Source organism: Perissodus microlepis, chromosome 15 (genome assembly GCF_051167445.1).
Source record: "Perissodus microlepis isolate ML-2025 ecotype Zambia chromosome 15, ASM5116744v1, whole genome shotgun sequence".
Taxonomy (NCBI): Eukaryota; Metazoa; Chordata; class Actinopteri; order Cichliformes; family Cichlidae; genus Perissodus; species Perissodus microlepis.
The window spans coordinates 20500501-20518126 of NC_140475.1; the positions used below are offsets into that span (position 1 = coordinate 20500501).

At 38.7% G+C, this 17626-nt stretch overlaps 1 protein-coding gene across 1 annotated transcript in view; it reads right to left on the minus strand.

The window, feature by feature from the left end:
* ift172 (intraflagellar transport 172) overlaps positions 1–17626 on the minus strand; it is a 54306-nt gene that overhangs the window by 13935 nt on the left and 22745 nt on the right. The window contains exons 23-35 of the mRNA XM_084953092.1: positions 17228–17306; positions 16963–17083; positions 16325–16469; positions 12456–12545; positions 12197–12294; positions 11867–12002; positions 10217–10333; positions 9625–9767; positions 9032–9125; positions 8597–8661; positions 7234–7414; positions 5553–5662; positions 2312–2441 (exon numbers count right to left, since the gene is read on the minus strand). Of these exons, the coding sequence (XP_084809218.1) occupies positions 2312–2441; positions 5553–5662; positions 7234–7414; positions 8597–8661; positions 9032–9125; positions 9625–9767; positions 10217–10333; positions 11867–12002; positions 12197–12294; positions 12456–12545; positions 16325–16469; positions 16963–17083; positions 17228–17306 (1509 nt within the window). The remainder of the gene's footprint in view (positions 1–2311; positions 2442–5552; positions 5663–7233; positions 7415–8596; positions 8662–9031; positions 9126–9624; positions 9768–10216; positions 10334–11866; positions 12003–12196; positions 12295–12455; positions 12546–16324; positions 16470–16962; positions 17084–17227; positions 17307–17626) is intronic.

Here is a 17626-nt window from a genome sequence, read left to right on the forward strand (position 1 = left end):
AACTTCTTAGCTCATGACATTAAAAAGATATTAACAGAGATCTTTGCAATGGTGATAATATAAAATTGTCATGATCTGTCATCTCAAAAAGCAATATAATGTCACCGTAATCATTATATAATCCATTTGATTCTGGTTGTGGGGATAGTTGGTGATACATGAACTGACTTTGCTGTTTGTGCCTTGAAGAAAAAGTCTTTAATTCTTCTAATGCAATATTTCCAATACGACTGTACCTTGTGTTTCTATCTATTTTCATTCATAGTTAACTAGTTAATTTATAAATATATTATATAAATAGCAGAAAATAACTGTCCACATTTCATTTTCTCAGGTTTAAACAGAGAGTCCACAGTAATCTAATTTAAAAAGAAACAAAACACCATAAAGCAGGAAAAGTTCACATTTGAGGAACTAAAAACAGTTTCAGATTGAAAAACTAAACAGCTGTAAACGAGACTGCAGAATTCTTTTAGCTGTAATTATAATGCTTTTTTTTTTTTAATTATTGTCCCTTTTAAACAACATCTGTGTAATCTCTGATTTAGCACTTCTACATTTAAATAGACTAGAATCAGCTACTTCTGTGAGGCATTTGGCATGTTTGATAGCACTCACTTTCACCTATTAAATATAACGTGTCTTAAAAAAACAGATAATTGGAATAAAGGTCATTATGAAGCGCACTACAGGAAGGAATCAAAAATTCAAAACTTAAATCAGTGTATCGCCTGACTCATCTGTAATGCAGGTGCAGCATTTTCTGACCTAATGAAACTCACTTGGGAAAAAAAACTATCTATTGATCTCTGTGATCTCTTCAAGACTGCTTCTTTACAATCACGGAGATTGACCATTCCCATTTCAAATAATCTGACCTCTGCACTTTAATCAATAACATGCAGTATGTGCTGCGTATCTTCATGCTCACAGCAGAAATCACCTATTGATGTTGGTGACCTTTCGCCCTCCTCCACCTTTAGTGGTACTCTTGACTACAATTAAACATCTATTCTGTCCTTCACCCACTACAGAGCTTAAAGTAAAAGTGAAAAGTAATTACTGATGCTGTCTAAATATAAGATCTACAGTACGCCCATTAAAGGTCATGGTGGGAAGTTTTCTTTTATTTCTGGACTATTTTTGCAGAACCAGAGAATAAGTTACTGAATAATTTCCTTCTTTAGGGAAATAAACACTGTTTGAAATGGTTATAAATCACTGTCTGTAGTTTTTATGTCATGAAAGCACAAACAGTACAGCGATGCCAAAGATAAAACGAACACTCCAGGGAAAGCGGCTCAAAGGAAGACAGAGAAAACTATGAAGAGTGGACAGACCTTTGCAGAGACCTCAACCCTCGGCCGCAGCCTTGAAGCCAAACTGTCAACTTACTACCGATTGTGATTTATTTTAATGCAGTGCTAAATTCCTTTTAAGATTTGACACAATGTAAGTAGATATTTTCGGCAGGTTGACAAATCGAGTTAATACTGTTAATCTAGCTGAAAAGGGGATTCTCACATTCTGAGCTGCAGTAATGTTTTAATTTATGGCATTTCAAAATATATATAAGGTTTCCGTGTGCATCTAGGACAAAGATCTGAAAATAATTCATTTATCCTTTAGATGGTTTCGACCTTTTGGAGTGTTTGTGGTGTAAAAATAAATTTTGTGAATAATATGTAACTGCAAAAGCTTGTGATGACTGTTGTACTAGAAGGTTAAATCTCCCACTCACTATCTTAACCCCTTATGTCTAGTGTATCATATTTGTGTAGATTTTTTGTGAGTTTTTGAGACTTCTACACCAGCAGTGGGATTCCCCCCCGATAAATCCAAAATAAATTACACAATACATCCATCCATCCATCGATTTTCTTCCGCTTATCTGGCGATAGGTCGTGGGGGCAGCAGCGTAAGTAGAGAAGCCCAGACCTCCCTCTCTCTAGCCACCTTCTCTAGCTTCTCCAGGGGAACACTAAGGCGTTCCCAGGCTAGCCGTGAGATAGTGTTTCCAGCCTGTACTGGGTCTGCCCCAGGGTCTCCTCACAATGTATAAAATATGTTTTTAATTCTATAAGACATTTTAATCTATATTCAGGGTAAGATCTTTTTAAATATGCCTAGGTTAAAGGCTAACTTTTGTTTTTTAAACCTGCCTCTCTAATAAACCCATAACAGACTTAAAAGCTCTTCTTTATTCAGTAGCAACTACACGTGTAAAAAACTTACTATTAATTTCATATTGTTAAAAAGAACTAATGATCATGTGAATTAACAGTTCTATGCAGTTGTTTTTCCTTTTTACCTTCATCCAACACTTTTCCATCAGCGCCGTGTTTGAGTCATCCTTAACCTTCAAGTAATACTCCACGGCCCGGGAATATTCACCCGACTGCTCCCACTCTCTCGCCTGCTCCAAGAAGCCCTCCACACCCCTGAAACCACAAACAAACACACAGACTCACATAAACAGGCACAAAAAAGTCCCCTTCACATGATGCTCATTTTAAATCTTTTCCAAATCCGTAATAAAAGCAAACTCACACTTGCTGTTACTTCTTCATGAACCAACAGGCAATAAACTCTTTTTTTTAAATTAAAAAAATATTAAACATTTCACAATAGCTTTATTTAATTTCTATGTTATTTTACCAGTTCATAACAATCATGGCATAAAATAGTTAATGCTATAATAATAACCACCATTACTAAATGGTAAATTGACAGTTAATTGTGTCAATGCTAGGGTTCCCTTACAGTCGATTTACTCCGTACAACACATATAGTATGGGATATCCCGCCCCCGTTTGTCCTGGCTGAAGAAATCTCTATTCACACCTTTAAGGCAGATGGCCTCAGACAACATGCATAGGGCCCTGCCTACACATATAACCCCTGCCATCACAATCAGCCCTCAGTTCTAACTAGGGCTGGGTATCGTCACTGATTTCTAGAATCGATTCGATTTGAATCTGGAAAATTTTGCCTCAGACAGTCAGAAATATTATAATTCAGATCAGTACATTTACATATTTTTGTATCTATAAAAAGGAAGCTGACACTTTCCAGACTTTATCAAAGGTGTAAGCGTCACAGCAGATGCCTTTGTGTCAAAGTAGCTGAAGATAAAACACAGAAAAACATGAAGGTGATTTTCCTGGCTTGGGATTTTATAAAAAAATATTCTGCAGTACATCAAAAACGAAAGAAAACCATTAATCAACTTATGAACATTACCTCTGAAGTTACAGCGGTTTTAGTAGAGACACAGCTAAGCGTTTTGCATTTTGTATAATTTTAAAAAGTTTAAATTTGTTCAGAAGCCTATTGAACGGCAGAAATTAGGTTTTCTTTTCGGAAGTAAAAGGACAAAAAAAAAAAAACAGCGGCCGACTGCGCTGTAAACAACGGTAGACTTGTGCGTAACAAGCAAGCGAATAATGCAGAAAACATATTTTTAGACGGGAAACTGTTCTTGAAGTATACAGAGAGAGAGAGAGAGAGAGAGAGAGAGCTGTGCATGAAGTGTGATTTTATTGTGGTGGAAGCAAAACAGCAAAAGTAAGAGGGAGTCCTTGACGATGTTTATGTGAAGCTTAGTTTGGATCTTCTTTTGCAGCTGGTTCGGTCAATATTGTTTGGAGAGAGATAAAACTAACAGCTTTAGAATCAGCGCAAAAAGGGCGTAAACACAAAGCGCGGACCCGCCGAAACATCAGAATCAGCGAGCTGTCGGCTTTCAGCCCCGACCGTGTCCGTGCTGTCGGGTAAGAAAGGCGACATCTCACTGATCCAGATCAGCGGGTCCGCGCTTTGTGTTTACGTCTTTGTGCAGAAGCCGTGTACCTTCTCTCATTTACTGTTTTAAATGTTTGGTGGTTGTCAAAATTTTGTGACGTTTCACCTGAGATTCTGGAATTTTGGGCAAAATGCATTTATAGAAAAAAATCGATTCAGGATTTTAATGAATCGATATCACGTTATCCAAGCCAGAATCGATTTTAATCGATGAATCGATTATTAAAACCGCACACTTTTTTTTCCCGGTTCAATCGTTTGGACGTTACAGCCCCATCGGTGGCTCATGCTGTCCTTTCAGCTGGGTCTACCACACACTAAGGTGGTGGTGGTCCAACTCCAGTTTGATGGATACTCTGCAGGGCGTGTATATATGTCCCATACTATATGTGTTGAACCATGTGAATCGACTGAAAGGGAACGAACAGTTATGTGTATAACTTTTGTTCCCTGAAGGAGAGGAACGAGTTACAACACAAGGTTGCCTCACTGCGCAGCTTGGCTCGACGAAGAGCGGCTATCGAACTGAGAGAAGAGGCTGAGAGAAGGGGGTATATGTGCAGGCGGGGCCATACACATATCATCACAGGTAATCAGCCTTAAAGGCGTGAATAGAGGTTTCTTCAGCCAGGACATGCTGGAAAGCAATATCCCATTCTATATGTGTGTGTGCCTTATTCCTCAACTTCATGGAACAGAAATTATACACATAACTGTTCATTTTGTGTTGTTTTAGAATTTTGGATTTTTGGGTTAATATATCAGAGTTTTGGTTTATCTTTAGTTGTTTTTGTTTTTTTTACAGTATGTTGCAAGTTTCAGTGCTTGATAAACGACCGAGTCTGGTTCCTGTTTGGATTTCTTTGTCATTCCTGTAATGAGTTTTCTGTAGTATTAAGTTTAGTTTTTTCTTTAATTTTCTTTTCTTTTCTTATCAGCTCGTTTCTCACTACTTCCCTCTCTATCGTGCAGTATTAGTTCCTTTGCCCTCCTCTGCCCTGTTAGTCTTCAGTGAATCCATGTTTTTCTCTGTCTGGAATGTACTCTACATTTTCGTATTATCCACAGCCTTTTCATCTCAATCACTTAATATATTTACTTGTCCTGTTAATAATCGGTCTTTGTCATTAGCTTCCATTTCATTAGAAATTAGAGATTAGAACTGTGTTCATCCTCTACAAGCTGCAGTTCCATCACAGCTTTGCAGATGGATGCCCGTGGGAGACGAGAAGCTTTGCACTTATCTGAAGCCTGAGCTGTAAAGTCTGCAAGAATAATTCAGTGTTTTCTCTCTTCAAACCCTCTTTTTCATCCGTTTCCATTGGTAACTTTTGATGTTTCCTCCCACAAGTCATTAAAGCGGGAGAAACGATGGGAGGAGGGTATGAGCTGCATGCTGCTGGTTTGCTGTCTAATGAGCTGTTCCTCATCGGGAGTTGAAATTTGGGAGTACACGTGAGGTGTTTTTTAAAAAAAGAGTAAAAAAAGCATCAAACTGATTCGTTGTGCATAGATGCATTTCTGGTAATGTTCAAAATATGTTAAAAAATGTCCCACAAATAATCACGAGTCAAGTTGAAAGGCTTTTGACTTCAAATGTTGTAACTAGATATAGCTTCAGTGACGGTTTTGGGTTTTCTTTAGTAGGACTGTGCTTCATCTTTTACTCTGCCATGTTAGACCTAAAATATTTGAACACCACAAGAAATGAAGGTCAGTGGTTACTTATTTTATGGGCTTAATCTCACCTGAGTCCTTTCTTGGAGGCCTCCCTCTCATACTCCTCTTGGAGCATGGAGAGTTTATTGGGGATATACTCTTTACAGATACGTATGGCATCACTCCACATGTCTGCATCCTGAATTTAAAACAGACACGAAATAAATTAAATAACTGACTATCAGGCAGATTGTCAACATCTGAAAAATGAAAAATGAATCCTGCAATTTTAGACATTTTTCACTAAATTGCAAAAAATTCTACAAATACTTTCTTGTCTTTTTTCTGAGACAAGTGAGGCTTGTGGAGCTAACTTAGCCAAAAACTACAAAAAATATCTCCTAACTTCCTCTACTCTTGAATGTCTTAGACAAAGTAATTCTCCATCAAGACTTCTGAGTTTCAGTCAGGTTTCAGGCCAACCACAGAACAGAGTCAGCCCTGCCAAAGTATACAATGATCTGCTCCTGTAGGTGACTCTGGGAACTGTGCAATCTTCAGTGCTGCATTTAAAACCATTGACCACAACAACCTCCTACAACGCATGCACTTCAGTGCTGGTATCAGTAGCAGATGACTACACTGGTTCACCTTATACCTAAAAAATAGGTCTTCTCCTACATTACTGGAAACTATTCTTGTTCAACAGTAACAATTTCCTGTGGGGTACCTCAGGGCTCCATTTTAGGTCCCGTCCCATTCTCTCTACACATGCTTACTTGGGGTCAAATAATCAGTAAACATAATATAATTTTTCGCTCCTAAGCTGACAACATGGAACTATATCTCCCCCTCAATCCCAACAAGTCCAGGCTGAATAGCATCATCAAATGCCTTGTGGACATTAAGAACTGGATGGCACAAAACTTCCTTCAGCTGAATGAGGATAAAACAGAAATTTTCTATTTTGGCTCTGCCAATTCCTTTGTAAGTTTTTCTGATCAACTTGGAAATCTGTCCACTTATGTAAACCCTTAGGCCAAAACTCTTAGTGTGATATATGACTCTGGGTTTAGGTTTAACAAGCAAATTAACTCAGTGGCTAAAACAGCTTTTTTCATCTCTGTTCCATATCAAAAGTTAGGTTTTCCTTTCTGTGAGAGATTGCAAAATTGTGTTCATGTTCGCATTTTCTCTTGTCTGGTGCTGGTAGGCTGTCCACAGGTATCTAAAAGAGAGGTCATATTACACATGTTTTAGCATCTCTGCACTGGATGCCAGTGAGGGTCTGAATCAGTTTCAAGATACTCCTGTTTGTATACAAGCCATTCATGGTTTGTCTCCTTAATACATCTATGACCTCTTACACCCCTATTAATCTTCCATGTCCCTCCAGTCAGCTGATCGGAATGCTTCTGACTGTCCCTAGCGCTAGATTTAACCTCAGAGGAGACTGGGCCTTCTGTGTGTTTGCCCCCAAACTGTGGAACAACTTTTCCCTCACATTCAAATCTGCTCCCTCCATTCGATCCTTTAAAACTAGACTTTTTACTCACTGACATTTGAGTGTGTCATTGGTCTTTGTATTTCCTGTGCTGTTTTCGGCCATGATTCTGTTTATCACCCACTAATATCTATTTGTTTCTTATTTCTTTCTTTATTTCTATTCCCTTGTCTTTTTAGCCACTCTATGTTTTCCACAGCACTTTGGGTAGTGTTTTTTTTTTTTTTTAAAAATGTGCTTTATAAATAAATTTGAGGTGGAGTTACCTTGTAGTATTTAACAGCTAGTTCAGGTCTCTGTGCTTGGAGCAGGAAGGCCTCAGCCTTCTTGAAATCATTCTCTTTAAAGCAGAACTTGGCTTGGCCAACCAGAACCTCAGACAGGCTCTCTGGATCGTGGCCCTCAGCCACCCGCTGTGCATTGGCCCAGTCCTGGTTGTGGACATACCTGGAACAGTTCACACACAAATACACACAGGAAATAAAATCCAAAAATAATCTGTTTTAAGATTAACGGAAAAGATTTTTTAAATGTTTTTCATCAAGTACCAGAAAGGGGACTTTGAATAAGTTCAGTTTCATAGAAATTTACTCAAAGCTGTGGCTATCTGGGAGGCTGGACATTAATTTCAAGACATATCTGCTTTCAGTGGCTTAGGGAAGTAATGGCACTTCTCAAACTTAAACCTCAAATCTCTACACACTTTTGTGAACCGTTAAAACTGCTTTTACCTCTCTGACGACGAAGTCATAACCCTACCCCAATCCTATAAAATTAAAAAAATTAATTATTTTTGATGTGTCTGTTAGAATCACTATTCTCCTTCTTCCATGCCTGCTATCCTTGAAAGAGAAATTAAAAACAAAGATGATATTTTCTTTGCCTAGGGTTCGTGTTAACATTAGTGTTAGCATTGGGGTTGTCACTGATCACGGGTTACTCTCCATCATTCATGAATACTCACACACTCCCCAATTTGAATATTACCTAAAATTACTTAAGCATGTACACACAAGAATCATTGCTGCGCAGTGCTGTGTGGCTGGCTGTGGTGCAACTTCACTATGTCTATTTTTAGAAAGCTATACATAATTAGTATTTCTACAGCTGATTGCTATGCAGGCTGTTTCCTCAGTTAACTTTCTGCTAACACTTTAGATTAGACTTTAATTATCTTGCTATAAACATGCTTATTAGTAGCCTGTTTACTCTTTATTAGTCATTGCAAACCACTTACTAATGACTTGGGCTGCATGGTCCTATTATACCCTTATCAGACATTTAATTAAGAGCTAATTAATGGGTAATATATGTAGCGTAATTTAAAGTATTACCAACCTATCAAATGATTTTGATGAGGCTTGGTTGTTTAGTTCAATTATGGAAGAAAGAACCCCTTAAAAGAGATATGTGATTAGTGAAACTAATCACATTTGGACTTTTTTAATGACATGAGAAAGTTAAAAAATTGAAGTATTCAAATAATTATATTAACCAAAATTGTCCTTAAACATTAAGCTTCAAACTGAGCCTGAAACTGATATAAATCTGCTCCTCACTGATGCTGATCAGCTGGCAGTAATGATGGGCTCAAAGTGTGAGCACAACATCATCACCTCCAATACTCACATCAACACAGCTTCTTTGGGTTTTCCTGCTTTGATGAACTCTACCTCGGCTTCAGTGAACTTCCCCTGTAAGATGAAACCATGAAAAAATTCAGGATTAACACGACTTAATGTGCGCAGCATGCAGTGAGTTCAAGATTCTCAGTAACAGAAATTACGAACAATAACTCAGTGAGTTAGTTCACAGAAACAGCAGCAACAGGTTTATTGTTATTCTCATATGAGCTGACTATGCTGGGCAATAAAAAGAAAAAAAAAATCACATATTGATGTGCTTGGTCTGGTTAAATAAAGAAGACAGAGAATAAATTTGGCATGAAGCAGTTTTGTAGGAGGAAAACTGAAAAGTCTTCATGTGGGTAGTTGTAGCAACTTTTTTGAAAGTGTATAGAAAGAGCAGAAAACTGACTGTGTGGTAAAACTGTGATGGATTTACCTCATCTTCCAGGTACAGTGCATGTTTGAGGTGGATCTCAGGAATCTTCTCCTTACATGCAAGGCGGGCCAAGTCAAAGGCAAAGTCAAATGAGCTGGAGAGAACACAAAGACAGTCTCTATTTATGTCACATATAAGAGATCTGGCACTCAAAGGACTTTGAGTAGAAATCTATGAGATAAGTGTGTATGCATGTGTAAACCTCTAATTGATATCATAGTAAGTAATTAGAAATGTGGATTTGACTGAGGATACATGCACGTTTTGTCCCTGTGACCACAAAAGTCAAATATATAGCTTTCTCCCCATTAATTTATACACGGTCTGGGAATTAAAAGCACAAATAACTTTCAAAGATGGTTACTAAGTGACCTTGCTCATTTCCTTTTTAGGAAGGAAACAATTGATCACGTTTTACCGTTAGGATTTCCTTTCAGACAGTACAACAGATAAAAGATTCTGAATGAGTGTCAAACTTGTTTTAAAGCTCTGCAAAAGGTTTATCATATTTTAAGCAAATAAAATGAAACTCAGTATGTGAGTAAATTGAACTTAAATAATTATTTGGGTCTTTGTGTTGTGATAATGCTCACAATTTATTTGAAGCAGACTTGATGGCGTACTCCAGCAGGCCAAACTTGTTTAGCAGCTTAACAGCTGCCTCTCCTCCCAGACTCCGGGCCCACAGGTAGGCCACCTGCTTCTGCGCATCAGCACCTCCGTGGCTTTTTGCCACCTGACGAACACACAAACACATTAAAAAAAATCATTACACCAGGCCTTCACTCCTGTGGCTCCCTAACCCCGTTACAACACATAATCCCAGGGAGAAACATTTGAAAGAAGCTATAAAGCTGTGGTGCATTCCCAACGTAACTACAGCAATAAACAGAGAGCCACACACCTGTAACAATGCTGTGGACATGAAACCCAGTAACAACAAGTTAAGCCATCCTATTCTGTATTTAGCATCAGGAATAAACATTATAATATATGCAATCTACAGTATATGCTTTAACCTAAAACAATTACAACAACAGATAACAGCTGATATAAGCAGAGTGTGAGGTGTAAACATTTGCTGCGTGGGACGAGGTTCTAGACTTTACTGCTCTCTGCCATATCTTATAAATGTAATGAGATTAAACACAAGTGAACAAAACAAAACAAATGTGGCGTTTGTACCCTGTACGCATCCTCCCACATATCATTGACACTGTACATGTGGACCGCAGCCTTCCACTCTTCAGCCTCCATGAAGTGGTATTCCGCCTCCGAGAACCTCGATTCAGCCTCCAGCTCCTGCAAACAGCACATTTATCATCACCGTCACTTACCATAACTTATGTATCACATACCGGCAGGCTCAACCATACCACACAGCCCATTAAGGGTCGCTGAATTAGAGCTAGAATAGAATGTAGAGGAAGAATTAATGCCCCAAAGTTTGTGACACTGTGAAAAAAAAAAAGTTGCTAAAATTAGAAAATTGGGACCTGAACAGATTCAGTAATGAAAAAGAAATCTAGAGCTCAGAGACTCAGTTTGAAAGCGATTATGTCGGGACATGATTAAAAGACTTTAAAATTTGTCGAGTATGGTCTGAGTCTGTACAGTGACCTGTTGAACTTCACAATTCAGGAAATGTTGAATAAATTATTGTTTGAGTTTAAACTGCTGCAAGGCATTTCTCCCAAGACAGCTGGACAGCTACAAACATTAGAAACAGAGAGTGGTCTCAGACACAGACCTCCCAATAAAAACCTCACACGGCTCTAGAACTGCAGCAATTTCTGAGCCCGTGAGAGCTCTTCTGACGAGAAGCCCCAACCAGTCGTGCCTGCGTAAATGCTGAGCTGTGAAGTAATAACATGAACCAAAGCGCAACCCTTCTCTCACTTTTTAACTGGTTTCAGATGAGCAGGAAGAATCTGAAGACATTATTTTTGTTGCTCACATTCTTGGAGTTATGTTCCTCATCTCCAAGTAATTAAACAAGAAAAATAGGCAGATGAACTGCCACAAAAAAACCTTTGCTTTACAGTATAAACACTGTCACTGCAGTTTAAGCATCCTATTTATCTTTCATAGCGCAGAAAGAGAGAACAAATTATACCTGTCTTAAAGTCCTGCATTAGTGCTCTGGTACTTTCAGTGTATGAACCAGTACAATAAGCAGAAAAAAGGCAGCTTTTAGTTTCTGTGCTCTAACTGTTGGAGTAACTGAGAGCAGCTAGAAGTAAAGCTACCACTTCACCCAGGATTTTAAATAAGCAAGGTTTATAGACAGTGTTTATGTGACTGTATTTAGTTATTCTGTTGCATTATTTTATTTTATTTGACTGTTTTATTACATAAGATTTTTGTTTACTTTATTTACTACTTTTATTTGATTCATTTCTATTTAGTGTGCTCATATTATTCAGTCTGTTCAACATTATTTTATGTTATCTTATTAAACTATTCCTTATTTCTGTCATTTATTCATATGGTGACAAAGTTGGATGCTCATATAGACGAATACCAACATTGTAGTTCCTCTAGCAGCCACTTGAAGCTGGCTCGAAAAGCTTAAAGAGGAAATAAGCATGTTTACAGTCTGGTACAAAACAAAGGTTTTAGCATGCATCCATTTGCAAATCTATAGATGCATGAGGCAATTTGCAAATATGTGTGAAGAGAGTTGTTTTACACAGTTAGCCCGCCCATCCCCCGAACTCAGGCTCGGTTCGGGTCACAGTGAGATCTATTTGATTGTAAGATGTTAAATCTGTAGGGCTTAACTCTAGGAGTAAAAACACCGTCGTTAGATTATCACTGCAGTGTGGTGTGTACCTTGGCTAGGTGGACATGGGTCTCAGTCAGCAGGTCAGGGTGATGTTTGGCTACCAAACGAATGACATCGTCAAACATCCGGTTCTTCTTGTACATGGTGATGGCAAGGTCAGGCTGCTTCACTGTAGCAAACAGCCTGCATGTGTAAAAGGGGAAAGAGGGCTTTTTAAAACACTTCAGGTCTAAAATACTACGCCCAGACTTTTTCTCCTGCTGTTTTCAAGGTCAGAGATTAACTCAAATGGTGTCATGGTAGTGTGTCTCCCACCAGCTCGACTCCAGCAGACAATGACGTGACAAATTCGTGTAAATATGGAGATTTGTATTTACCTCTCGGCCTCCTTGAACTTCCCATCTCTCTCCAGCTCCTGAGCTCTGCTGATGTACAGAGCCATAACCTCCTCCTCCGTCATACACTTCACTGCCAGCTTTATAAGAAAAAGAATATTAAAAACACGGCCTTAAATATTACATTTCTTAATTAATCCCACATTAGATTCTTAAATATCTATTCCAGGGAGATTTTCTTTAAAAGGACTCTAGAAAACACAGAATATTTAAAACCATGCTGTAATGTGTCCGTGCTGACCTTGTGAGCCTCCTCCCAATGCCCTGCTGTGGTGTACATCTCTACGGCATCTTTAATGTGACCTCCTTTCACAAACAGCTGTTCTGCCATCTACAGGTCAATAAAAAATAACAAAACACACAGAAAATACAGAATGTCACATTTAAAAAAATTATATATTACATTACTAATACAGAGCCCATTCTGAGAGTTTAATCCAGGTTATTTTTGCAGCTGAAATCTGCATATTCCCCCCTAACCTAATCATAAAGTTACCATTTTCAAAATGGGACAGCTTTAAGGATACTCTCATTGAATATATGTGTGTGGGCATGCCTGCCAGTGCAAAACAAGCAGATTGTGGGTTCAGCTAAACAACATGAGTGATATATTAAAGTCATCTGTCACAAAGGCAATAATAAAATCTTGCCCAGCTATCTTGGTAAGAAACTGTTTGAGGTTTAGCGAATCACAGTAATGAAATTTTCTAAGTTAGAACTTTTTTCCTGTTTAAGGATAAAACTTGGTTTTAGGTGATTATATTAGAGTGTTAACTAGCCATCCAGAGCCTGTCGGAGAAAAAGCAATGGGCGCAGAGTAGATCACTTCCAGCGTGGATGCCCCTTTAAGGTTAGGGCATGGAGCTTACTGATGTTGGCTTATTTTCGGGATAAGAGGCTTTGGAGTACATTAATGTCAATCACAAAGAAACCTGTGTGTGTGAGTCCCCTCCCCCTACACACAGAGTGGATCAGGCAGCAGTTACTACAAATGTTTATATTCCTCTCTGTATTTAATTATTAGTTATTATTAATCACCGGCTCTCTTCCACAGCGTGTCTTTGTCCCGTCTATCTCACCTCCAAAGCGGCAGATGAGCTTGCTCATACGGAGTCATATGATTGTTGTGGTTTTCTCTGTATTATTCTGGGGTCTTTACCTTACAGTATAAAGCACCTTGAGGCAACTGTTATTGTGATTTGGTGCTATATAAATAAAATTGAATTGCATTTAAAAAAATGTCGGGGGAACACTAGTAACAGAGAAAGCATGTAGCCAAAATATGTGAAACTCTCATCTAAATGACCTAAAACTTAGCAGCGCACTTTGTTTGGGTTCTCTGCAATAAGACCACCAAGTCGGAACCAGACTGAGACAGATGGTATATGACATGTTTGTATTTATTTGTTTTGTTGCATCTCTGCATGTTTTTGTTTATTATATAGTTTTATGTGATCTGTCCAGGGACTGTGGATGTGAATTAGGAGTATAGATAAAATCTGCCGTGTTTACATCTCATATTTTCTCACCCTGCTGTCCATTAACGTGCACTGCCCCTGTTAAATAAAGACAAGACTGGAAACTTTGAATGAATACATCAAACTATGAAAAAACTAAACTTAATTTTAATTCAGATTGCAGAGGCCTTACTCTCATTGTTCATACCTGAGGCGGTGAGAATAAAAGTGATATATGAAGAGACTTGCACAGAGTTCACCACACTCCAAAGGCTGCTTATTTATCTGCACTAGCTAAGGATATGCAATTTGTGAAACCAAATTCTAATTATACTTATTCTGGTGGTAGACTTTTTCAATGTTGCAACTCGTGAGTTTGGTTGTAAACAAATACTGATCTAGAAAGGCTCGTGTAGGACTGTACCATTACATGAAACACGTAATTACAACAGTGTAATATCACACCTACTGAATAACACTGGTTTTTTTTTTTTGTTGTTGTTGTAAACTCTGCTGCTGGTTGCCAGTTTATGTTGTGTCCGGTGATCTGACTCTTAACACACAGTAGAGACTAAGAGAGTGAATGAAGCAATTAAAATTTTATAGCATTTTAAAAATTATAATATATAATACCATAAAGATCAGTGTTATTTCTTGCCCTGTTGTGTAACAGTTAATGAAAAAAATCCCGCTACTTTACAGTGAACTGACTTTTGCTACATAAAGCCAGATACTCATAGAATCAATCTGTAATAAAAGTCGCTTCAGTACAACAAACAGATGAGCTGGTTGTTTGCCATTCTGATTAAAAAGTGTTTAGTCACTGTTTTTCCAGGATACTTTCTCTATAGCTACAGCAGGTGCGTGCGCTTCATTGTTTATAGCTTGCACTGAATTTCACTTTCCTGCAACAACTACCCCCCAACTTGGAGAGCAAAGAGCTTGTTATCTTAATTACTTTCTGTGAATATGCCCATGGAGCAATCTGACTGAAATAGGCTGCTATTTTCAGAGCCTGGCAGTCTGTGGAGGCCGTTTGGCTCAGCTGAGCTCATCAGAATAAGCACAGCACACTGCGCTTCGCCACCATCATCTCGCTTCCTTTTCTTTGTATTCGTACCAGATTGCTCTCGTTATCGTTTTCTTTTCAACAGTCGTGTTTTTTGTGGTATTGGGGCAACTTTTAAAAGTATTGTTACAACTACCAAACTTGTCCTTATTGCCAAAGCACCCTGGAGCAAACATGGGTTACAGTGTCCACAGAGACTGCAGTAAAGTGAAAACTGGCCACCGTGCATGTGTGTGGGTGTGTGTATGTGTCCACATGAGATGAGTGGAAATTACCTGCCAGTGGCAAAATGTCACAGCCTCCTTCATTTAGCCAAGCCTGTACAGTATTTTTATGAGGTACATATATAACACAAGTGAAAGTGTAACACTGAGTCAGTTCAAAGTATGTAACCAGCACAAATATTTAAAAATGCAGTTTCCCGTTTACACGCATTTGAAACGATCTGTAGTCGTGTTTTGCTTTCTTTTTCTTCCACTGTTCACCAGTTTCTTACTTTGCCATCTGTCTACTGCTGTGTAGAGCAGATTGATCTTTTTCAGTTAAAACACCTTGCCAGTGCTATCCCCTGAGCAAAACCTTGTTGAAAAGACATTGAAAAGATGACTTTTCCAGACGTCTGAACAATGTTGATATTTGGTTGTAAAGTGAAAGGTGAACATGTTTCACGTTTTAGCCAACTTTTCCTGGCAGTTCTGCTGTTATCCTAGAGGCGCTCTGGAGGAGATGCCGGGGTTTCAGAGCTGGAGCTTAATGGAGAGCTGTGAGGAGGAAATATGAACTGTGTGTTCAGCTATCATCGCGGAGAATGTGAGATTTTTGGATAATCAGATGGGCGAGTTTTGCTGTCTTTTAGTTCCAGTGAATGGAACTCAATGTTTCAGCATAACAAGATATTTGGAAAATTTCATGCTCCCAGATTTTGGGAAACAGTTTGGGGATGCCTACTTCCTGTTTCAACATGACTGTGCACCCCTGCACAAATCAAGGTACCTAAAGACATGGACGAACGTGTTTGTCATGGAAGAACTTGACTGGCCTGAATGGTTTCCTGTCCTCAACCCAAGAGAAACACCTTTGGGATGAATTGGACACAAGACTGTAAACCAGGCCTTCTTGCCAAACATCAGTAAGTGACCTCACAAATGTATTTATGGAAGAAAGGTCAAAAAGTCCCTTAAACACACTTCTAAACTTAATGAAAAGTCTTCCCAGAGGAGGTGGAGTTGTTATAGCTGCAAAGGGTGGGCTGACATCTTATTGAACCCTATGGATTAAGAATGGGATGTGTGAAAGCAGACAAGCATGTAAGTGCTACCGTCTCATATTATGCATAAAAAATACATTTAAACCTCAGTTCATCATTTATATCACGAAAATAATAGTTTATATCAGACATTTTTAAAAAGTTATATTTACATCTTACCCTTAAACATTCCCACAATTTAATAAAAGTCCAACATATAATCTATTATACAATAAAGACAAAAACTTGAAAACATGTTGTGGCTATACCTTCACCTGTTTTTGTTTTTCATTTAGGTTTTCCTCTTTACCTCCTACCTCACTCCTCCTGTCTCTCACCTCATAGTCCTGCATGGAGGCATAGTGTTGAGCTATCTTCACATAGTATTTTGCTGATGACGAATCCTCCTGTAACTCCAGGATGTGGACTGCTTTCTTCCACTGGCGAGCTGCGATGGCTGCCTCGATCGCTTTAAGAGAACAGCTGCATGGAAGACAATATGAACACGTTACTGTGCTTGTGCACCCTTAATTGTTCAGATAGCAAGAGTTAGCATTAAAATGCAGATTGTGTTGGTAATACTAGTTGCATTTTTAAACTATTCTGCAGAGAGAGAACTTATAGTTAGCTTATAGCTATCTGAAATAGTGCCTGAAACTTTACTAACTGTATTTAAAAGTAGTATTTTTAACGTCTTTGTTTCTGTAGAGACTTGTAGCCAAGTCAAAATTCAGTTTCAGAAGCTTCTTTAAGTTCTTTCTGAGCTCTGACTACCTGTCTTATTTGGGATTTTGGGGCATTGGTATAGCGATTTTTTAAAATCTCATCTCTCCATTATCCTGGTGATGATTTTAAAGAATTGTTGGCCATCACTGTTGGACTGTTTTTCATGTGTCATCTTTCTGCCTCTCCATCTGTCCTTATCTTTGTCTCTCCAGTCCTCTCCCTCCATCCATCCCTCATCTACTCTACGTACCCTGCTTCAATGAAGTGGTTGATGGCAGCGTCCATCTGTTTCTGCTGGACGAGGTAGTCTCCCCAGGACTCCTCCAGTTTCACCACCTCAGCGGGGAAGGTTATGCGAGCCAGCTCTACCGCTACAGGAAACAGGAAGGAGAAACTTTCTTACCAGAAAAGTTACAATTGACTTGATTTAGCTTAAACCTACCATCTACAATTGTACAAAACATTGTAGAAGTTATCAAATGGTATATGCAGTCTTAGCTACCTAACTGTTTTACCTTTCCTGAAGGCACCTCCTTTACAGTAGCACTCCAGCGCTCTCTGGTTGTTCCTGATCTTCTCATACAGATCTCCTGCCTGGTCAGAAGAGATGACATACATTTTTCTGTCAATTGTCTTTCAACTTAGGGTCATGTGGGGCTGAAGCATATCCCAGCTGTCAATCGACGAGAGATCTGGACAAGGCCATCAACTCCAGCAGCCAATTATCAGTTAAGCTGACATTCATGTCACTGGTCTGTGAAGCCAGAGCACCTGGAAAGGACCCAGGAAGGCACAGGGAGTATTTGCTACTTATAATCAGGAGGTTTGAACTCTGTGACTCTGCTAACTGCCACACCACTATGAAAATCAAATATTTCAAATATTTATATCAGATATTTATAATTGTTTCAAAA